At 35.1% G+C, this 18154-nt stretch overlaps 1 protein-coding gene across 3 annotated transcripts in view; it reads left to right on the forward strand.

The window, feature by feature from the left end:
* XKR9 (XK related 9) overlaps positions 1-13444 on the forward strand; it is a 37999-nt gene extending 24555 nt beyond the window's left edge. For 2 of the 3 annotated variants that reach the window (XM_045050267.1, XM_023248677.2), the window contains 2 exons: positions 4986-5206; positions 12747-13444. In XM_045050267.1, coding sequence (XP_044906202.1) covers positions 4986-5206; positions 12747-13375 — 850 coding nt within the window. In that variant the 3' untranslated portion in view covers positions 13376-13444. Of the gene's footprint in view, positions 1-866; positions 2479-4985; positions 5207-12746 lie in introns of those variants that run through there. The other variant, XM_019822776.3, reaches the window with a different exon arrangement.
* The last annotated feature ends 4710 nt before the right edge of the window (positions 13445-18154 follow it).

The following is an 18154-nucleotide window of genomic DNA, read 5'->3' on the forward strand; positions in this document are numbered from 1 at the left end:
TGTTTTCCAGAGTGGCTGCACCAGTTTGCCTTCCCACCAGCAGTGCAAAAGAGATCCTCTTCTCTTCAGCCTCACCAACATCTGTTGTTGCCTGAGTTGTTAGCCATTCTGACAGGTGTGAGGTGGTATCTCATTGTGGTTTTGATTTGTATTTTCCTGATGATGAGTGATGTGGAGCATCTTTTCATGTGTCTGTTAGCCATCTGTACATTTTCTTTGGAAAAAATGTTTTTTCATGTCTTCTGCCCATTTTTTAACTGGATTATTTGTTTTTTGGCATGTTGATTTTGATAAGTTCTTTATATGTTTTGGTTACTGACCCTTTATCAGATATGTCATTTGCAAATATCTTCTCCCATTCTGTAGGTTGCCTTTTAGTTTTGTTGATTTGTTTCTTCACTGTGCAGAAGCTTTTTTTTTTTAATGAGGTCTCAATAGTTTATTTTTGCTTTTGTTTCCCTTGCCTATGGAGACATATCTAGAAAGCAGTTGCTATGGCTGATGTCAAAGAGGTTACCACCTAGAATTTTGATGGTTTCTGGTCTCACATTTAGGTCTTTCATCCATTTTGAATTTATTTTTGTGTGTGGTGTATCAAAGTGGTCCAGTTTCATTCTTTTGCATGTTGCTGTCCAGTTTTCCCAGTACCATTTGTTGAAGACTAAGATATACATGTGTGCATGTGTATATGTATATATATATATATATATTTTTTTTTTTTTTGATGTTTACTTATTTTTGAGAGAGAGAGTTAGAGAGAGAGAGAGAGAGAGAGAGAGAGAGCAGGGGAGGGGCAGAAAGAGAGGGAGACACAGAATCTGAAGCAGGCTCCAGGCTTAAAGCCATTATCACAGAGCCCGACGCGAGGCTCAAACCCATGACCTATGAGTTCATGACCTGAACCAAAGTTGGATGCTCAACCTACTGAGCCACCCGGGTGCCTCTAAGATATATTTTTAAGTGAAAAGGCAAGGTGCAGGCAGTAAGTATGATATGATACAATCTGTGTAAAAGAAGGTGGTGAAAGGCTTATATGCTTGTTTTTGCTTGCATATACATTAACAAACTCTAGAAAGGTATGCCTGAAACCAGTAACAGTGAATTCTTGTGGTCATAGGGGAGGGTAAAAACTGGGTAGTTGGGCCAGAGGAGTGGGAAGAAGTTTTTTCAGTGAATAACTTTTTGTATTTTTTGATTTTTGAATTATGTATTTTGCCTGCTCAAAGAATTAAACAAAAGAAGAAAAGAAAAAGTTGAATTAGATTGGCTCTTAGTGAAAAATGCCTGCCAGCTAGGTAAACAAAAACTCTTCCTTCTTTTTGTCTTTCTTTTTCTTTGTGTTTTAGTTAGTGTAAGAAGTGGCAGAATACTGAGACAAATAGAAATAAGCAAAAATTAAAACAGTAAAAATGGGCAAATTATCCCGGGGTTTGTCCAGACTAAGTAGAGAAAAAATTGAGACATACTGAATTATGGATTCATTTCCTTATAGGATAGCTAAATTGAGTTTGTGTTGGTAGATGAAAGACAAGGAATATCAACATGAATTATTTATTAGATATAAGTGCCTGTTGTTAGTAAGTATGCTGTTATTGCTCAGGGGTCTGTGGAAAAAATGTTTCACTTTTCAGAATATAAATTAGATGACCCTTTCGCATTTCCATTTTATGTATGATTTGTGATAAAACCTTTTTCTTTGTCAAAGGAGACTTTCCCTTTGATAGATACATGAAAGACATTTGAATTATTTAAAATATGGAATTTATTTTTGCTCCTTTTGAATACATTGTAAAAAAAAGTTCAAATTGTATAAAACAGAATACAGTAGGTGATGAGTCTCTTCCTTCCCACAGATCCCTACACCCTTCTTTATAGAGTTTCTCAAATGGGCATTAAATTGTTGAACCCTCTTTCTTATTTATTTTCTATCTGAAACTCTTTAGAGACATGTCCTTTAGTAATGTTCAAATGTCCTAGGTTGCAATATTTATGAAACTTTAGGATCTGGATCTTTTACCTCAAACTCTAAATATTTGGGGATTTTCCTAGATATTTTATTGTTGATGATCTCTCATTTAATCATACTTTGTATGATTCAACCTTCTCAAATTTATTGAGACTTCTTCTAAGGCTCAGCGCATAGTCTAACTTGGTGAATAGTCCATGTGCATTTGAAACGAATTTATAATTTGCTATTGTTGGGTGCAGTGTTCTATGCATGTAAATTAGGTCATTTAGGCTGATAGTGTTATTAAAATCTTCAGTATGCTTATTGATTTTTTTCTTTTTGCATTTTTCTTTCAGTTACTGAGAGATGCATGTTAAAATCCTCAACTAAGATTATGAATTTGTCTTTTTCTCCCTTTATTTTTGATAATTTTTGCTTCAGGTATTTAAAGCTCCAATATTAGGTACACACAGATGTCTTCATGAAGAATTTATTCTTACATCGTTTTGACATGACCCTCTTTTTCCCTGGTAATAACCCTTGATCTGAGGTCTCTTTTGTCTGAGATATTAATATAACCCTACCAACTACTTTTTTCTAATTTTCTTTCAAACTATTTGTATATTTATGTTTAGAGAGTGTCTATTGTGAGATGGCTGTGTGGCTCAGTCAGTTAAACGTCTGACTTCGGCTCAGGTCATGATCTCATGGCTTGTGAGTTTGAGCCCTGTGTTGGGCTCTGTGCTGACAGCTCAGAGCCTGGAGCCTGCTTCAGATTCTGTGTCACCCTCTTTCTCTGCCCCTCCCCCGCTTGTGCTATGTCTCTCTCTCTCTCTCTAAAAAATAAACACTAAAAAAATTTATTAAAAAAGAGTGTCTACATAGATCAATGGAATAGAATAGAAACCCCAGAACTAGACCCACAAAAGTATGGCCGACTAATCTTTGACAAAGCAGGAAAGAATATTCAATGCAAAAAAGACAGTCTCTTTAACAAATGGTGCTGGGAGAACTGGACAGCAACATGCAGAAGAATGAAACTAGACCACTTTCTTACACCATTCACAAAAATTAACTCAAAATGGATAAAGGACTTGAATGTGAGACAGGAAACCATCAAAACCCTAGAGGAGAAAGCAGGAAAAGACCTCTCTGACCTCACTGAGGGCACCTGAGATTTTGAGACCATTTTGCGACTTCAAGTTGAGTGGCAGTGAACTCAGGAGCTGGAGCAGTCCATTCACCCTAAAATTTCTCTTTGGTCACATCCTTTTCAGCAGTAGCCTGCTTCTTTTTTCCAGTTTCCTCAAGATCTCTGTAGAAGTAGAGGTCGGGCATGACCTCCCATGGGTGTTGACAGGAGATGGTGCCACACGTGTGTAGAACTTCCTGGAGCAGCGTCTGCCACATTTTACCCAGAAGAGTTCCAGGCAGAGGCGGGTAGCAAAGATAAAGCCTTTAAATTGGAAAAAATAGCAAGAAGAGAATACCAAAAGTGTGAGAAAAATATGATGGAAAGGTAGCGGGAGTAATGCATGTGAGGCAGATTATGAAGGGTATGTAAAAAGTGGTAAGACTTTGTTTTTTTTCTAAGTTTGATGGAAATCATTGGAACATTTTGAGCAGAGTGACATCAGAACTATGTTTAACAGGTTCAACCTAGATGCTATCTAGGGAGTAGAATGCATTGGGAGCAATAGAATCAGAGAGCCCAGTTATGAAACTATTGAAGTAATACAGACTGGAGATGTTGGCTGCTTAAACTAGGATTGAAGCGGTGGAAGTGATGATGTGTTTAGATTTGGATATATTTGAAGTTAGAACCAAGAACCAAGAGAACCTGGTGAGGAATTTTTTTAGGTTGTGAGAAAAAGAAAGGAGTTAGAAATTATTTCCATGTTTTTGGTCTGAGCAGCATGGTAAATGTTGGTACCATTTACTGAAATGGGAAAAATTGACAGAAGAGGCAGGTTGAAAGAAGGTATATATCACTGCCCTTATTTTATATATGAGGAAACTGAGGAATAGATAAAGAGTTTTGATAAGCTTTGGGCTAGAATCCTGGTTGCCTTGTTGCTAGCTCCAGATTTCTTCTAAATAAGTGTCTCGATATGTTTTGTTATTAGTTTTACTTGCATGGTGAAAAATCATGTTCATTTTAAAATTCTTTAAAAAGAAGAGCTTGAGCAAGAATGTTTTAAAAGTCTTTGAGAAATTACATATTTTCTAGGATGGTAGTGGTCAAAGAGCGTAGCACTTTGCAGATATTGAGTAATTGTTTGCTAGGTTCAGTCTTATCTTCAACCTTGACATTATCATAAAACCATGTATCTGTCTTGTAGTTAAGATAAATCGCATGAATTGAAAATTGCGATTTGTCTTTCAGAAAGTAGTGGTTAAGACTAGGAATCTTAAGATCTACGTTTGGAGTCTATGTCTGCCTCTTATGCTCTGCATAACTTTCAGTGAATCACTCTAACATTCTCAGCCATAGATTTCTCATCTGTGAAAATGGAATAATACCTACTCATTTCCTCTAATTACTGTGAAGATGAATTGAGATCATGTATGCTTAGCATGTGTGCTAGCATACAACTACAAATCAAACATGCAATTAAAGTTTATGGAGTCTGAATCTCAATATAGCCACTATGAAATATTCAGAATTGAAAGAAATTTTGTAGTAGACAAAGTTTGTATGAAAATTCTATACTTAAACATGTTACCTTTTCCAAAATTATTATGTATATTAACATACATTTATAAAGAATATATTACTGGAGGGGCGCCTGGATGGCTCAGTCGGTTGAGCTTCCGACTTCGGCTCGGGTCACGATCTCACGGTTCGTGAGTTCGAGCCCCGCGTCAGGCTCTGGGCTGATGGCTCAGAGCCTGGAGCCTGCTTCTGATTCTGTCTCTCCCTCTTTCTCTGCCCCTCCCCCATTCATACTCTGTCTCTCTCTGTCTCAAAAATAAACGTTAAAAAAAATTAAAAAAAAAAGAATATATTACTGGAGATAAATGTTTGTGTTTACAGGTATTGGTTTGCCTTGAAAAAAGGTTATCATGTGGCTTTCAAATACAGCAGCAAAACTGATAACTTCATGGAAGAACAAATTGATCAGCATAAAGAAGTTATAGATAGAATGACTGATTTGAGCATGCTCAGGCTGTTTGAGACCTACCTGGAAGGCTGCCCACAGCTTGTTTTGCAGCTCTACACCCTTCTGGAACATGGTCAAGCAAATTTCACTCAGTGTAAGTCTTTCCTCACACCCTATGTTAAATGAATACACTGAGATCTTGTGTCAACTACACAGCTCTTTGGCAGGTTTTAGAATTTTTCTTACATTTTTTCTTTTTAGAATTATTCTTTTTTTTTTGAAAAGAAGTACATTGTGGAAATATCAAAAAGTATATGAAGACATAGTCTCTCTCTCCCTTATTCCCATTCCTTCTCTTCATCTGCCCAGAAAGGAAACTATTATTGTCAATTTTTTGATGATTCTTTCAGAAAAATTTTTAAAAAGCCTATATCCTTTTTTCCTATTGTTTCTTTTACAGAAATGGTAAACATAAAAACTGTCTTTGCTTTTTGAACTTAACAGTATGTGTTGGAAATCTATCCATATCTGTACAGCAAGAGCTCCCTCATTCATTTTTATTATCTGTATAGGATTACAAATTATGGATGTACAATGAGTTATTTAACAAGTCCCATATTTACATTAATTTAGGTTGTTTCTAATATTTTACTATTGTAAAATTACAATGAGTAATCTTACGTAGTCATCATTTTGCATGTGTGAAGTTTATTCATAGGGTAACTTCTGGGAATTTCCAGAATTCGGTATTTCCATTAAAAAAACCCCTTTTTAGGTATTTAATTTAGATATTAAAAAAACCTACTTGCTAAATAATAGACCCAGTTTTCAATAATGACTATTGTTCTGTGCAGACATGGATTCATCTCAGAGGAACAGATTATCATCTTCCCTGGAGTTCTCTTTGTGGTAGAGTCACCCATGAGATCAGTTCATTCTCCCAGGCTTCCTGTTTCTGGTTTCCCATAAACCTCTAGACTGCAGCCCTTTTTAATGTTTTTACCTTTACTTTGATAGTAAGAGATTGAAGAGAACCTACTTATGAGACATTTTATTCCTTGTGATACAAAGACTTTGTGGGCTTGGGCTTAAAAGTTCTATATCATATAGTTCCTGAAGCTGGAAGATCAACCTTTAGAATTACAGCCTATATTATGGTGGATCTTCTGATGATTTTGAGTAGTACACAGCATCCAGACTAGCAATGGGTTCCAATGACAGCTAGCTCTATGTTATGGTTCTATCCTCATCCTTTAGTTTCTTCATGAAGTAAGAAGTTGAGGTGTTAGTAAAAAATAGCAAAAAATGAGAAACCTAATTGGCTAACAGTGGAATTAGTAAATAAATTATTGTAGACTGTTAGTATAAAAAATGATATAGCCACTAGAAATAGTACTTACAGATAACTTTTGATGACAAGAAAGTAATTCTAAAATAAAATTTAGGCAAAAAGCAGTTTATGAAATTTTCTATCAGCATACTTTTAAGGATACAAAGAAATCATTATATAAAAATGTCTGGAAGAAAATATGCAAAAATGTTAACTGTGGCTGCTTCTGGGTAGTAGGATTATGAGTGATTTTATTTCATCTTCTTTATACTTTTCTGAATTTAAAAATTCTCTGCAGAAATCACATATTGTTTTGACAATCAGGAAGAATAATTCAAAATGTAAAAAATAATCAGGTTATATATAGAAGTACTTCAGAAGACTGAACATATTCTTTATCTTTGCACTTTCCTGAAATTATACTAAAAAGGAGAGTAAAGGAGTAAAAACAATATAAACCCACAAGGACAAAGAGAATGCAGAGTAGAATAGCAGATTAGAAATATCAACAAATGTTTAGAAGATGGAAAGCAGATGGAAAACTCAGATTATTTAAATAAACCCTACCACTGAAAGGCTAAATTACTTGAATTAATCCTCTCTCTGAAAATATGTAAAACAATTGGATAAATATTTTAAAAAGCCTTCCTAAAACCATAAAACAATCTGATACCACAAGCCAAAATATGTGAAAGTGGGAACACAGCAGGGTTAAGTAAGACTTTGAAGGCATACCTGGAGGTTTTAACCAAACCTATAAATAATAGATTCAGTTTCAATAGCTTCCAGTGTGTGGAAGACTGAAGACAAAACTCAGAGTCCTCACAAGGGAAGGACATCTGGTAGAAAATTCTAATCTGTAAAACTGGTACTCCAAAAGGTACCCCCCTCAAGATAAAAGTGTGAAGTTACTTACCTCCCTCTCTACTTTGAAGAGACAGCAAGGAATATTGCCTGGTGCCAAGTAGAGAAGGTAAACATCACACTGTAACAATTGTGCAATCAAAATTCTCACCTTTGGTTAGTCCAAAAAACAAAACAAGACAAAAAACCCCCCCAAAACAAACCAATAAAAGCCTATAACCTATGAATATAGGTTAAAGTGGTTCCAGACTGATAGTGACCCTGTCTAGCACAAACAAGTATAAATCCTCCCTGGAGGAATTCACTTTCTCTTAGGCATCAAATAATTTTCACAGTTTTCCAAGGAGAATGAATGTTTTACAATATTTTATAGCACCAGAAGGAATAAGGCATCATGAGTAAGAATCAGCGGAAATAGAAAAAAATGTATGTAGTAAGGCTTTAGATATTGGAAATTAATGGTTGCCAAGTATGTATGACATACATCCTATTATGTTGAAAGAGGTAAATGATGAACTTGAAAATATGGAATAGGAAGCTATAAAAAATGAATTGTGTAGGGGTGCCTGGGTAGCTCAGTCGGTTAAGTGTCTGACTTCGGCTCACGTCATGATCTCCCAGTCTGTGGGTTTGAGCCCCATGTCAGGCTCTGTGATGACAGCTCAGATCCTGGAGCCTGCTTCGGATTCTGTGTCCCTCTCTCTCTCTGTCCCTCCCCTGTTCATGTTCTGTCTCTGTCTCTCTCAAAAATAAACATTAAAAAAATAAAAAAAAATGAATTGTGTATTTGACAAAAGAGCAGAATTTTTGAGAATTAAAAATTTTAAGAATTGAAAATGAAAACTTAGCAGATAAGACACAACTGTATCGACAATTAGTGAGTCAAAGCTAGATCAGAAGAAATTATCCAGATTATAGTTTACAGAGACAAAGAGATGGGAAATATGTAAGAGATATTAAGAGACATGGAAGAAGAGATGAGAAGGTCTAATATACATCTGAACAGAGTCTGGGAAGGAAAGAGAAAGAATGGAACAGAGGCAATATTTGAGAAGTTAATGGCTGAAAAAATTTCAGAACTGATGAGAGTCACTTACCTACAGATTCAGGAAGCCCTTTATCTCACAAGCAACTAAGTAGAAAGAAATTCATACCTTAGCATATCCCCACTAAAGGAAATTCCAAAGAATGTACTTCATACAGAATGGAGGTGTTCTGAAATGCAAGAAGGAATAAAGAGGAAAGAAAATAGTAAATATGTGGGTAAATCAACATGAAGATTGTATAAAAGGAAAATAATACTATGTGGTTAAGAAAAAGATAGAATGAAAGTATAAAACAGCAAAAATGTGTAAGTCCGGTAAAAGATAATGAGCTAAAGTGTTTTAAGTTCCTTGTGTAGTCCAGAAAAAAAGGTAAAGCAAAGGTAGATCTGGGTTTTTTGAAGTGTAAAGCTAAAACATTTAGAAAGACCCTATTTAAGAAAAAGAATGTAATATGTAAACAAATTAGGTATTGTGTTAGTCTGTGTAGGCTTCCATAATAGAATTTCACAGCTTAACCATCAGAAATATATATATTTTTTTATAGTTCTGGAGACAGGAAGTCTAAGATCAAGGTGCCATTTGGTTTCTGGTAAGGGCTCTCTCTTTGGGTTGCAGATGGCCACCTTCTTGCTGTGTCCTCACATGGCCTTTCCTCTGTGTGTGGAGAAGGTTCTCTGGTGTCTCTTCTTCTTCTTATAGGGACACTAGTCCTATCAGATTTGAGTCATGCCCATGTGACCTCATTTAATCTTCATTACCTCTTTAAGGCACTATCTCAAAACAGAGTCACACTGAGGGTTAGGGCTTCACCATATGAATTTTGGAGGACCGCAGTTCAGTCCATAAAAGGTATGAAAGTAGACATTTAAAAAAATTTTTTTTTAACGTTTATTTATTTTTGAGACAGAGACAGAGCATGAACAGGGGAGGGTCAGAGAGAGAGGGAGACACAGAATCCAAAACAGGCCCCAGGCTCTGAGCTGTCAGCACAGAGCCCGACGTGGGGCTCGAACTCACGGACCGCGAGATCACGACCTGAGCCAAAGTCGGCCGCTCAACCGACTGAGCCACCCAGGAGCCCCGAAAGTAAACATTTTTAAAAAATAAAATAAATTGTAGTAAATTACAGATATAAGAAAGGTGACAAATACTATAAATTTCACAAGAGAGAAAACAGTAATATGTTTTTATTATTTTGATACTCTTCTAAATTTTTTGGCATGTACTCTCTGACTGACTTGATTTGATAATCATTTTATAATATTTATGGAGAGAATAGAAAATTTCAATCCGATTTTTAGCATAGTTGATTGAAATTTGTTTTTTATTTTAACTTAGAAAAGCTTCATTCAATGTCACAGATTATTAATAATATGCATAGTTTTTTGATTTTGTTAAATTTGGGAAAAACCCTGGCAATTTTGTCAATAATGTGCTATAATATCAGAGTATATAAAATTTTTTTAGATGAAGTAACTAATTTTAAATATTGTGTGAATTGACAACATTAGTTTATTGTTGATGTCTCAGTAAATATTGAGTCTTAGGTTTTCTTCACCGGTGTCAATAATTTCAAATCAAAAAGAAATTAATAAGGATCTGTGTATGTGTAATTGGGCAAGGGCATTTCAGACTGAGAGAAATACATAGGCAAAGACATGGTTTGGCAAAGACAAGGAATTCAGTTTGGATAGAGTATAATACAATGTTACATTAGCTAAATTACAAGAAAAATATGTTAGAGCATATAGATTAGTAAGAAATGGGAAGTAGTGTCAAACTAATAACGTCTACTGGATGAGGCAAGATCATCGTGCCTTCCTGTTACATAGTCAAAGGCCTGTTGATGGCAATCTAGTGAAGTGTTAAAATCAGGCAAACAGAATTCTAGCTCTGTCACTTACTAATCTTAATTATTGAAACAGATCTTATAAACATGTCCCTCAGACCTACACTTAATGTATTCTCAACTCAATTTCCCGTTAGCCAGATCTCCAAAATGACCCACAACTACTTCAATACAGCAAGGGAAAATGTAAGAGAGAGTAAGTAGGGGTAGAGACAGGAATTTTAATCAACTTCAATTAAAATGTTTTATTTTCCTGAATCTTATAAAAATATATGACAAAGTGAACACATTGTTAGGGTTTTGCTAGGCTTGGAAGGAACCTGGGCAAGTGTGAGTCCCTGAAATTTAAGCTTCATTACCATTGTTGTAAATCCACCTCTGAGGTAGAGCATTAACTTATAACTTTGATATATTTGATATGCATATTGTGATTTGTAGTGAAACCACCAAAGAATAAAATAGCATATCACTGAAGGATGTGGGTTATTAGATTGAAAGCATGAATAAAAATGGGCATACCAAGCCCATCATTATAACATTCAGAGAAGCAAGAATAAAGATAACTTTCTGTAAGATTTGAGAGAAAAAAAAAGATTACTTAAGGATAGAGAAACTGAATGGCATTGAAATTCTTAACCCTAGTACTTGAAATTAGAGTTTATAGAGCAATGACTTTAGAATTTTAACGGAAAACATTTTTAAACACTCAATTCTATTTCTAGCAAAACTGTGTATCAAATTTGAAGGTAGAGTAAAGACATTTTGAGGCATACATGGTCTTAAAAATTTTTGCTTAGATGAAGCTTCTCTCAGGAATATCTGGAGAATGCTTGGTAAAAACATGAGAATAAAGCGAGAAACAAACATGAGAACAGGAAACAGAAGTCAACACCGAAGAGAAGTGAAGGGAAGTTCTTGGAAGGCAGGAAGCAAACCTTGGGAACAACCACCTTAGACCAGGAGGATTATATTCTTAAAAAAATAAGAACTGATAGATATATATATAGGGGAGTTTTATTAATTAATTTGAAGATTTTCCTAAGAAATATTAATACAGCTATAAAAAACTAAATAAGTAAAGGAGCAATGGGCAGTTTTAAAGGAAAGAAAATATAATGAATGTAATACTTGGCTGAGCAGTAAAAAAAAAAAAGCTCTACTTATGTAGTTATAGTAAGATAAACACCAAATATAGACTTTTACCAAAAATTGTGATGTTACTCTGTTGAGCAGATGGAGGGAGAGGAAAATGCAAGGAGCATGTGCATATATGTGTATATGTGCTAAGTTTTCCTCTTTCCAAATAGGAAATCAGTAAGCACTGTCTAAAGCAGATAAATTATGAAATAGAATAGGTGTGTTTTATTTGCAAATACGGCAATAAGTGTCAGAAGAGAAACTAGAAATTGATAGTGATTTCTTCTGGGGGTTGTGACTTGGAAGTGAGGAGGCAGGTAGAACAGGGTATTTTTCTTATAAGTTTTATAGTACTTACTGACTTAAGTTATATATGTGTATTAATTTGTTTTTGTTTATTTGTTCAATTGTTATATATATGTATTTGGTAGAAGATAAAACTAATTAGAAAAAAACAAAATTTAGGGGAAAGAGATGCTTTAAAATATGTTTGAATTAAAGAAGAAAAAAAAAAAGTCCAGCTAATTGTGTGGTCCAGAGTGGAATATGCTAAAACCAGGAGGGTAGATGAAGGCATTTATAATCATCATAATCCTCTTTAATAGGTCAGTTTATTTTAAGTCTGCCTTTTTATCATAATATATAGACCTCCAATGAGGCTAAATGGGAAGGAATAGCATTCTGTAGTCTGCTTTAAATTCTAATTCTCTAATGTCTTTGCTTTCAGTTCTGTTAAAGTTTCCAGCTTTGGCAATGGGGCTAATGGCATACCTTTTTACAGTAGTAATGAACTTACTTTTCTGTTACTTGTTGGGGGAAAAAATGGGACAGAGATGTCAAACCTATAGAAATTTGTAAGTTTTAGAATATATTTGCTCATTTGACTCGTCTTATAGAACTGGAAATTAAGCTTGTTGATACCTTATACTGACATTAAATTTTCTGTTTAACATCCCTCTTTTCCTCTTTCCCTTCCTACCCCCATCCCCCATCTTGCTGTCTCTTGGAGAATTAGGTATATGTCCAAGGTCAAAGCCAAAAAGACTGGAAAGACTAGGACTGTAACTGTAGTCTCTTAGAGAACTTCTAGAGTGTGCAGTTTTCATTATATAAGTTGCTCAATAAGATTTGTGCAGTGAATTTATTTAAAATTTTATAAAGCAGTCTAATATAGCATTTAAGTAAACCAACTTTGGAACCCTCAGGCAGATTTAGCTTCAGATCTCTGCAACTTGCTAGCTGTGTGACTTGAGTCAAGTAATATGTGTATTCTCTAAGCATCAATTCTTTCATATGTAATATGGGAATATTAATATCTACTTCAAAGATTAGATGAAATGAATATATAAGGTACCTGACATGTTTGTGGGCATGCGTATATACAGATAAAGCATGTATGGCATATAGTAATTTGATATTGCTATTATTATTCCTATAACAATATATGTTTTTATTTTTTGTTTTGTAGATGCTGCCATCATGGTTTCTTGCTGTGCTATTTCTTGGTCGACTGTTGATTATCAAGTAGCTTTAAGAAAATCCTTGCCTGATAAAAATCTCCTTAATGGATTCTGTCCTAAACTCACATACCTCTTTTACAAATTGTTTACATTATTATCTTGGATGCTGAGTGTTGTACTTCTTTTGTTCATAAATGTTAAGATTGCATTATTTCTGTTGTTATTTCTTTGGTTTTTAGGGATATTGTGGGCATTTAAAAAGCAAACTCAGTTTTGTGCTTCTATAAGTATGGAATTCTTATACCGAGTTGTTGTTGGATTCATACTTACCTTTACATTTTTTAATATTAAGGGACAGAACACCAAATATCCAATGTTCTGTTATTATATTGGAAGGGTACTGGTCACAGTGGGGATATTAATTGTGCTTTGGGTTTGCCCAGTCTCTATTTTTAATTCAGACTATTTTATACCTATCAGTATCACTATAGCTCTTAGTCTGGTCCTTGGAATTATTTTTCTTATTGTTTATTATGGGACTTTGCATCCAAACAGAAATGAAGAAACAAAACCTGATGAAATTGATGGAATAGCAGCTGAAAGAGATTGTAGAATGAAGTATTTTCTAATGGAATAGCTATTCATTTATGAGATATGTTTTTTTTATTTTTTGTTTCATTGGTTAGTAAAGAAAATGTCATATGTATGTGTTGTTTCTTATTTTTGCCTCCTTCCTGCCCCCCCTTCCTTCGCACCCTCTTTCTTCCCTCCCTCTCTCTTTCTTTCCTTTATTTTGAGATCAGTTTTGGTATATTAACTATGAATATGAGAGAGTATTGTAATATTTTATTATTTAAATTAATTTCTCATTGGGCTTTAAAGATCTTGAGTACTCAGATACGTTTCCCTATTGCCTGGTAGAGTTGCCAACTTGACCTGAATTGGAAGAAATGTTCTGGTTCCCCCAAATCAGAAGCCTGGAATTGAGCTTCCCTCCAATTTTCCCCTCACTGTCTCTGAACCAAAACTAATGCTTCTTGTGGAGAACTGCAAAGGGAGGAGAAGAACAGAATGCTCGTTTTTCCTTCCTCTATTTTGTTGATTCAGTGCATATATTTTGAGTTTGGGACAGATTGGGTAGAGGGAAAGGGAATGGAAAGAAAGAGGAAGAAAGCAAAACATAAAGTTTACCATTGTTAAATGCACAGTTTAATCGTGTTAACTAGCATTCACCTTGTGCATCTCTATAACTTTTTCGTCTTGTAAAACTGAGACTCTTTTCCCACTGAACAACTTCCCATTTTCCTCTCTCCAGCCTCTGGGAACTATAGTTCTATTTTCTGTTTCTATAAATTTGAAACAGGTATCTAAAGTAGATACCTCATACAAGGGGAATCTCAGAGTTTTTGTCTTTGTGTGACTGGTACATTTTATGTATCATGTTGTCTGTTGTGCTGTGTGACAGGATTTCTTTCTTTTTAAAGGCTGAGTAATATTTTGTTGTATGCAGATGCCACATTTTCTCTGTTTATCCATCACTGGGTAGCTTCCATCTCTTGGGTATTGTGAATAATGCCATTGTGAACATGGGTTTGCAAATATTTCTCCAAGATCCTGCTTTCATCTCTTTTGGATGTATACCCAGAAGTGGGATTGCTGGATCATATAGTAAACTCTATTTTTAATCTTTTGAGGAATCTCCATACCATTTTTTGATAGTGGCTGGCTGCACCATTTTATAGTTCTACTAATAGTATACTAGGGTTTCTTCCAGTTTCTTCATGTCCTCACCACCATTTTCTATTTTTTCTATTTTTGATAGCGGCTATGCTAATAGGTGTGAGGTGATAATCTCATTATAGTGTTGATTTTCACTTCTCTAGTAGTGATGTTGAACATCTTTTTATATACCTGTTAGCCATTTGTGTATCTTCTTCAGGGAAATGTCTGTATCTGATAAGGCATTAATATCCAGAATGGAGGAGGAACTACAGCTCAACAATAACAAAACTTAAATAGCCTGATTAAAAAATAGGGAAAGGACTTTAACCAAATCATATATTAATAGTTTTTTACATTACTCCTTACAGTAAGAAGTAAATTTTGGTCCTAGGAGTAAATAGGATGATAAGATTACGTTGAACTTCTGGAAATAATCAAACTTTTTCCATCAGATTCTCTTTTCTTTTTCAGTTTCTTACCTTTTCTTTTCCTTGGGTCAGCTGTTAATGAATGAGCCCTCAAACAATAGCCTTCTCTAATACCAGGAGAAAAAATTGCCATTTCCACATTTAGTCTTATAACTTAAAAATTTTTTAAAATTTATTTTTGAGAGAGAGAGAGCGCGTGAGAGCGCGCGCAGGGGAGGGACAGAGAGAGAGGGAGACACAGAACTCAAAGTGGGCTCCAGGCTCTGGACTGTCAGCACAGAGCCCAACACGCAGCTTAAACTCATGACCTGAGCCAAAGTCGGATGCTCAACAAACTGAGCCATCTGGGCATCCCTAGTCTTCTAAATTAATGTAAAACTACCGTATAACTTTTGGAATGAGATTAAACTTAACTGGATACAACACATTTTAACTATCAAAGCTATTTGAAAAAAATAAGTAAATGTTAAACACTCACTCTGCCCAGCATTCTGTTAGGTATTGTTCAGGGTAAAAACAAGTGTATAATAGAGTTCTGTTCCTTGAAAAGGTTATATACTGAAGCATTTATAGAAACTGATGAGTTATCTTTCAGAATGTTTAATGTTTGCAGTTTTCATTTTATAGTAAGTGAAACAAAATATTGACTAACAAAAGTGGTTATATTTATAGAGTATATAAACTCAGTATCTCCATTGAGAAAGATAGGCAGTGTGGAAAAACCTTGCAGGAACTAGAGAATCTACAGTTTACTTTGGGCACCTAATCCTTGTATATGTGAATACCACTTATTGGATATCTCCCCATCCCTGCATGTTTGGTGCTATGTATACATGTATGTTTGAGAAAGTGAAGTTGGGAAAAGAAGTTAGGCCCATTTAGTAGCACTTTAATCAGAATCTTTGAGTCATTTTAAAAGACACACTTTGAGGCATAAACAGAAAGTGCTCTTTATTCCTTTCTGGTGATTTGAATACTCATGTGTTATCATTTCCCTTCAGCCTAGAGAACATCTTTTAGCATTTTCTGTAGTTTAGGTTTGTCGATGATGAATTGTTTTCTTTGATCTGAACATGTCTTTTTTTTTTTTTTTAAAGTTTATTGATTTATTTTGAGAGACTGAGAATACAGTGTGGAGCCCGATACAGGGCTTGAGCTATAAACTATAAGATCATGACCTGAGTGGAACTCAGGAGTTGGAGGCTTAACCAACTGAGCCACGCAGGTGCCCCTTATCTCAACATGTCTTTATTTAAAAAAAAATTTTTTTTTTAACGTTTATTTATTTTTGAGACAGAGAGAGACAGAGCATGGACGGGGGAGGGTCAGAGAGAAGAAGACACAGAATCCGAAACAGGCTCCAGGCTCCGAGCTGTTAGCACAGAGCCGGACGCGGGGCTCGAACTCATGGACCACAAGTTCGTGACCTGAGCCAAAGTCGGCCGCTCAACCGACTGAGCCACCCAGGCGCCCCTCAACATGTCTTTATTATTCCTTTGTTCTTATATTTTTTCTGGATACAGAGTTCTGGGTTGACAGTTTTCTTTTCCCCTTATGCATTTTAAATATTATTTTGCTAATTTCTGGCCTCCATTGTTTCTGATGAGAAGTTAGTTATCATTCAAATTATATCCCCTATATGTAATTGGTTGTTTTTCTCTGGATGTTTTTAGGTTTTACCTTTAGTGTTTTGTTTGCAGTAGTTTGACTACTGTGTTTATGAGTGTAGTTTTTCTTTGTATTTATCCTACCTGGGGCTCTCTGTGCTTCTTGAACCTGTAAATTTTAGTCTTTTACCATATTTAGAAAGTTTCGAGTCATTATTCTTCACATATTCTTTCTATCATTTTACTTCTCTTCTTGGACTCCATTGACACATGTGTTAGACTTATTGATGTTATCCCACAGATTTCTGAGAAACTCTGTTCATTTTTTTTCCAATTTATGTTTTCTGTTCTTACTGGACTTGTTTTCAAGTTCGTTGACTTCTTCCTTCATCTTAAATCTACTGTTAAGTTCATCCAATGAATTTTAAAAAAATGTTTGTATTTATTTTTGAAAGAGAGAGAAAAAGAGAGAGCCAGCATGTGAGGGGGGAGGGGCAGAGAGCAAGGGGGACAGAGGATCAGAAACGGGCTCCATGCTGATAGTAGAGAGCCTGATGTGGGGCTCAAACTCACAAACCATGAGATGATGATCAGAGCTGAAGTTGGATTCTTAACAAAGTGAGCCACCAGGCACTCCCATCCAATGGATTTTTAAAAAATTTCAGAGATTTTATGTTTATGTTCTAGAATTTTCATTTTTTATGGTTTCTATTTCTCTGCTAAGATTTTGTATTACTATGAGCATGTTTCCTTTATATCCTTGACCATAACTGTAATAGATGCTTTAAAATCCTTGTGTGTTAATTTCAGTATCTGAGTCATCTCAGGTGTGGTCTCCATTGATTGCCTTTGCTCTTGAGTACAGGTCATATTTTCCTGTTTTCTCATAGGTCTACTAATTTTTTTGTGTGTCCTGGATGTTATGAATGATGTATTTTAGACCTCCCTTGATCATGTTTGTTTTTCAGAAGAATATTTTTTTTTCTTTTAGCAGACAGCTAACCTGAACTTCAAACTCTGAACGGTCTTTATTTGCTTAGCCTTCATTGTGCTGATTGGATTTTGCCCTTCTATATATTTTTCAGAGTCAGAGAATTAGGAAGACTATTTAATATATGGAGTAAGGCTTACTTTCTATTGGCTCTCTCTTTCCCTAGGATTTTCACCCTCACTTTTCAGCTGCTGTGGTCACTCCATACTCTGTCTTCTAGGCTTTAACCACTAAGACTTCAGGTTTTCCGTGTTTGTGTACTCAGGGTGTTGACTGGGGTCTATCCTTGCTCAGTGCCATTCTTTCTTATAAATGTTGACCCCCTCTTCAATGTCTGCTTGCTTTTTTTCCCTCAAGTGCTTTCAGGTAGTTTTTTTCTATATTTTGTGCAGAGTTCATAGTGGTTATTTGTAAGGGTTTTGTGCAGTAGGAGATACGGCCATCATTTTATTAATCAATAACAATTTTAATACTCTGTAATATATGCCATTATTTCTGGGATATTTGCTTAAACATGATGTGTAAGTTTCTTTTAACATTTAATCTTCCTTTAGTCTTATGTACTTGACCCTCACAAAACCTCAGTAATACAGATATCATTTTTTTCCACTACTCTTTAGCTGGGAAACCATGACTTATAGAGTTTAAGTAACTTACCAAAGGTCACA

Source organism: Felis catus, chromosome F2 (genome assembly GCF_018350175.1).
Source record: "Felis catus isolate Fca126 chromosome F2, F.catus_Fca126_mat1.0, whole genome shotgun sequence".
NCBI classification, from domain to species: Eukaryota; Metazoa; Chordata; class Mammalia; order Carnivora; family Felidae; genus Felis; species Felis catus.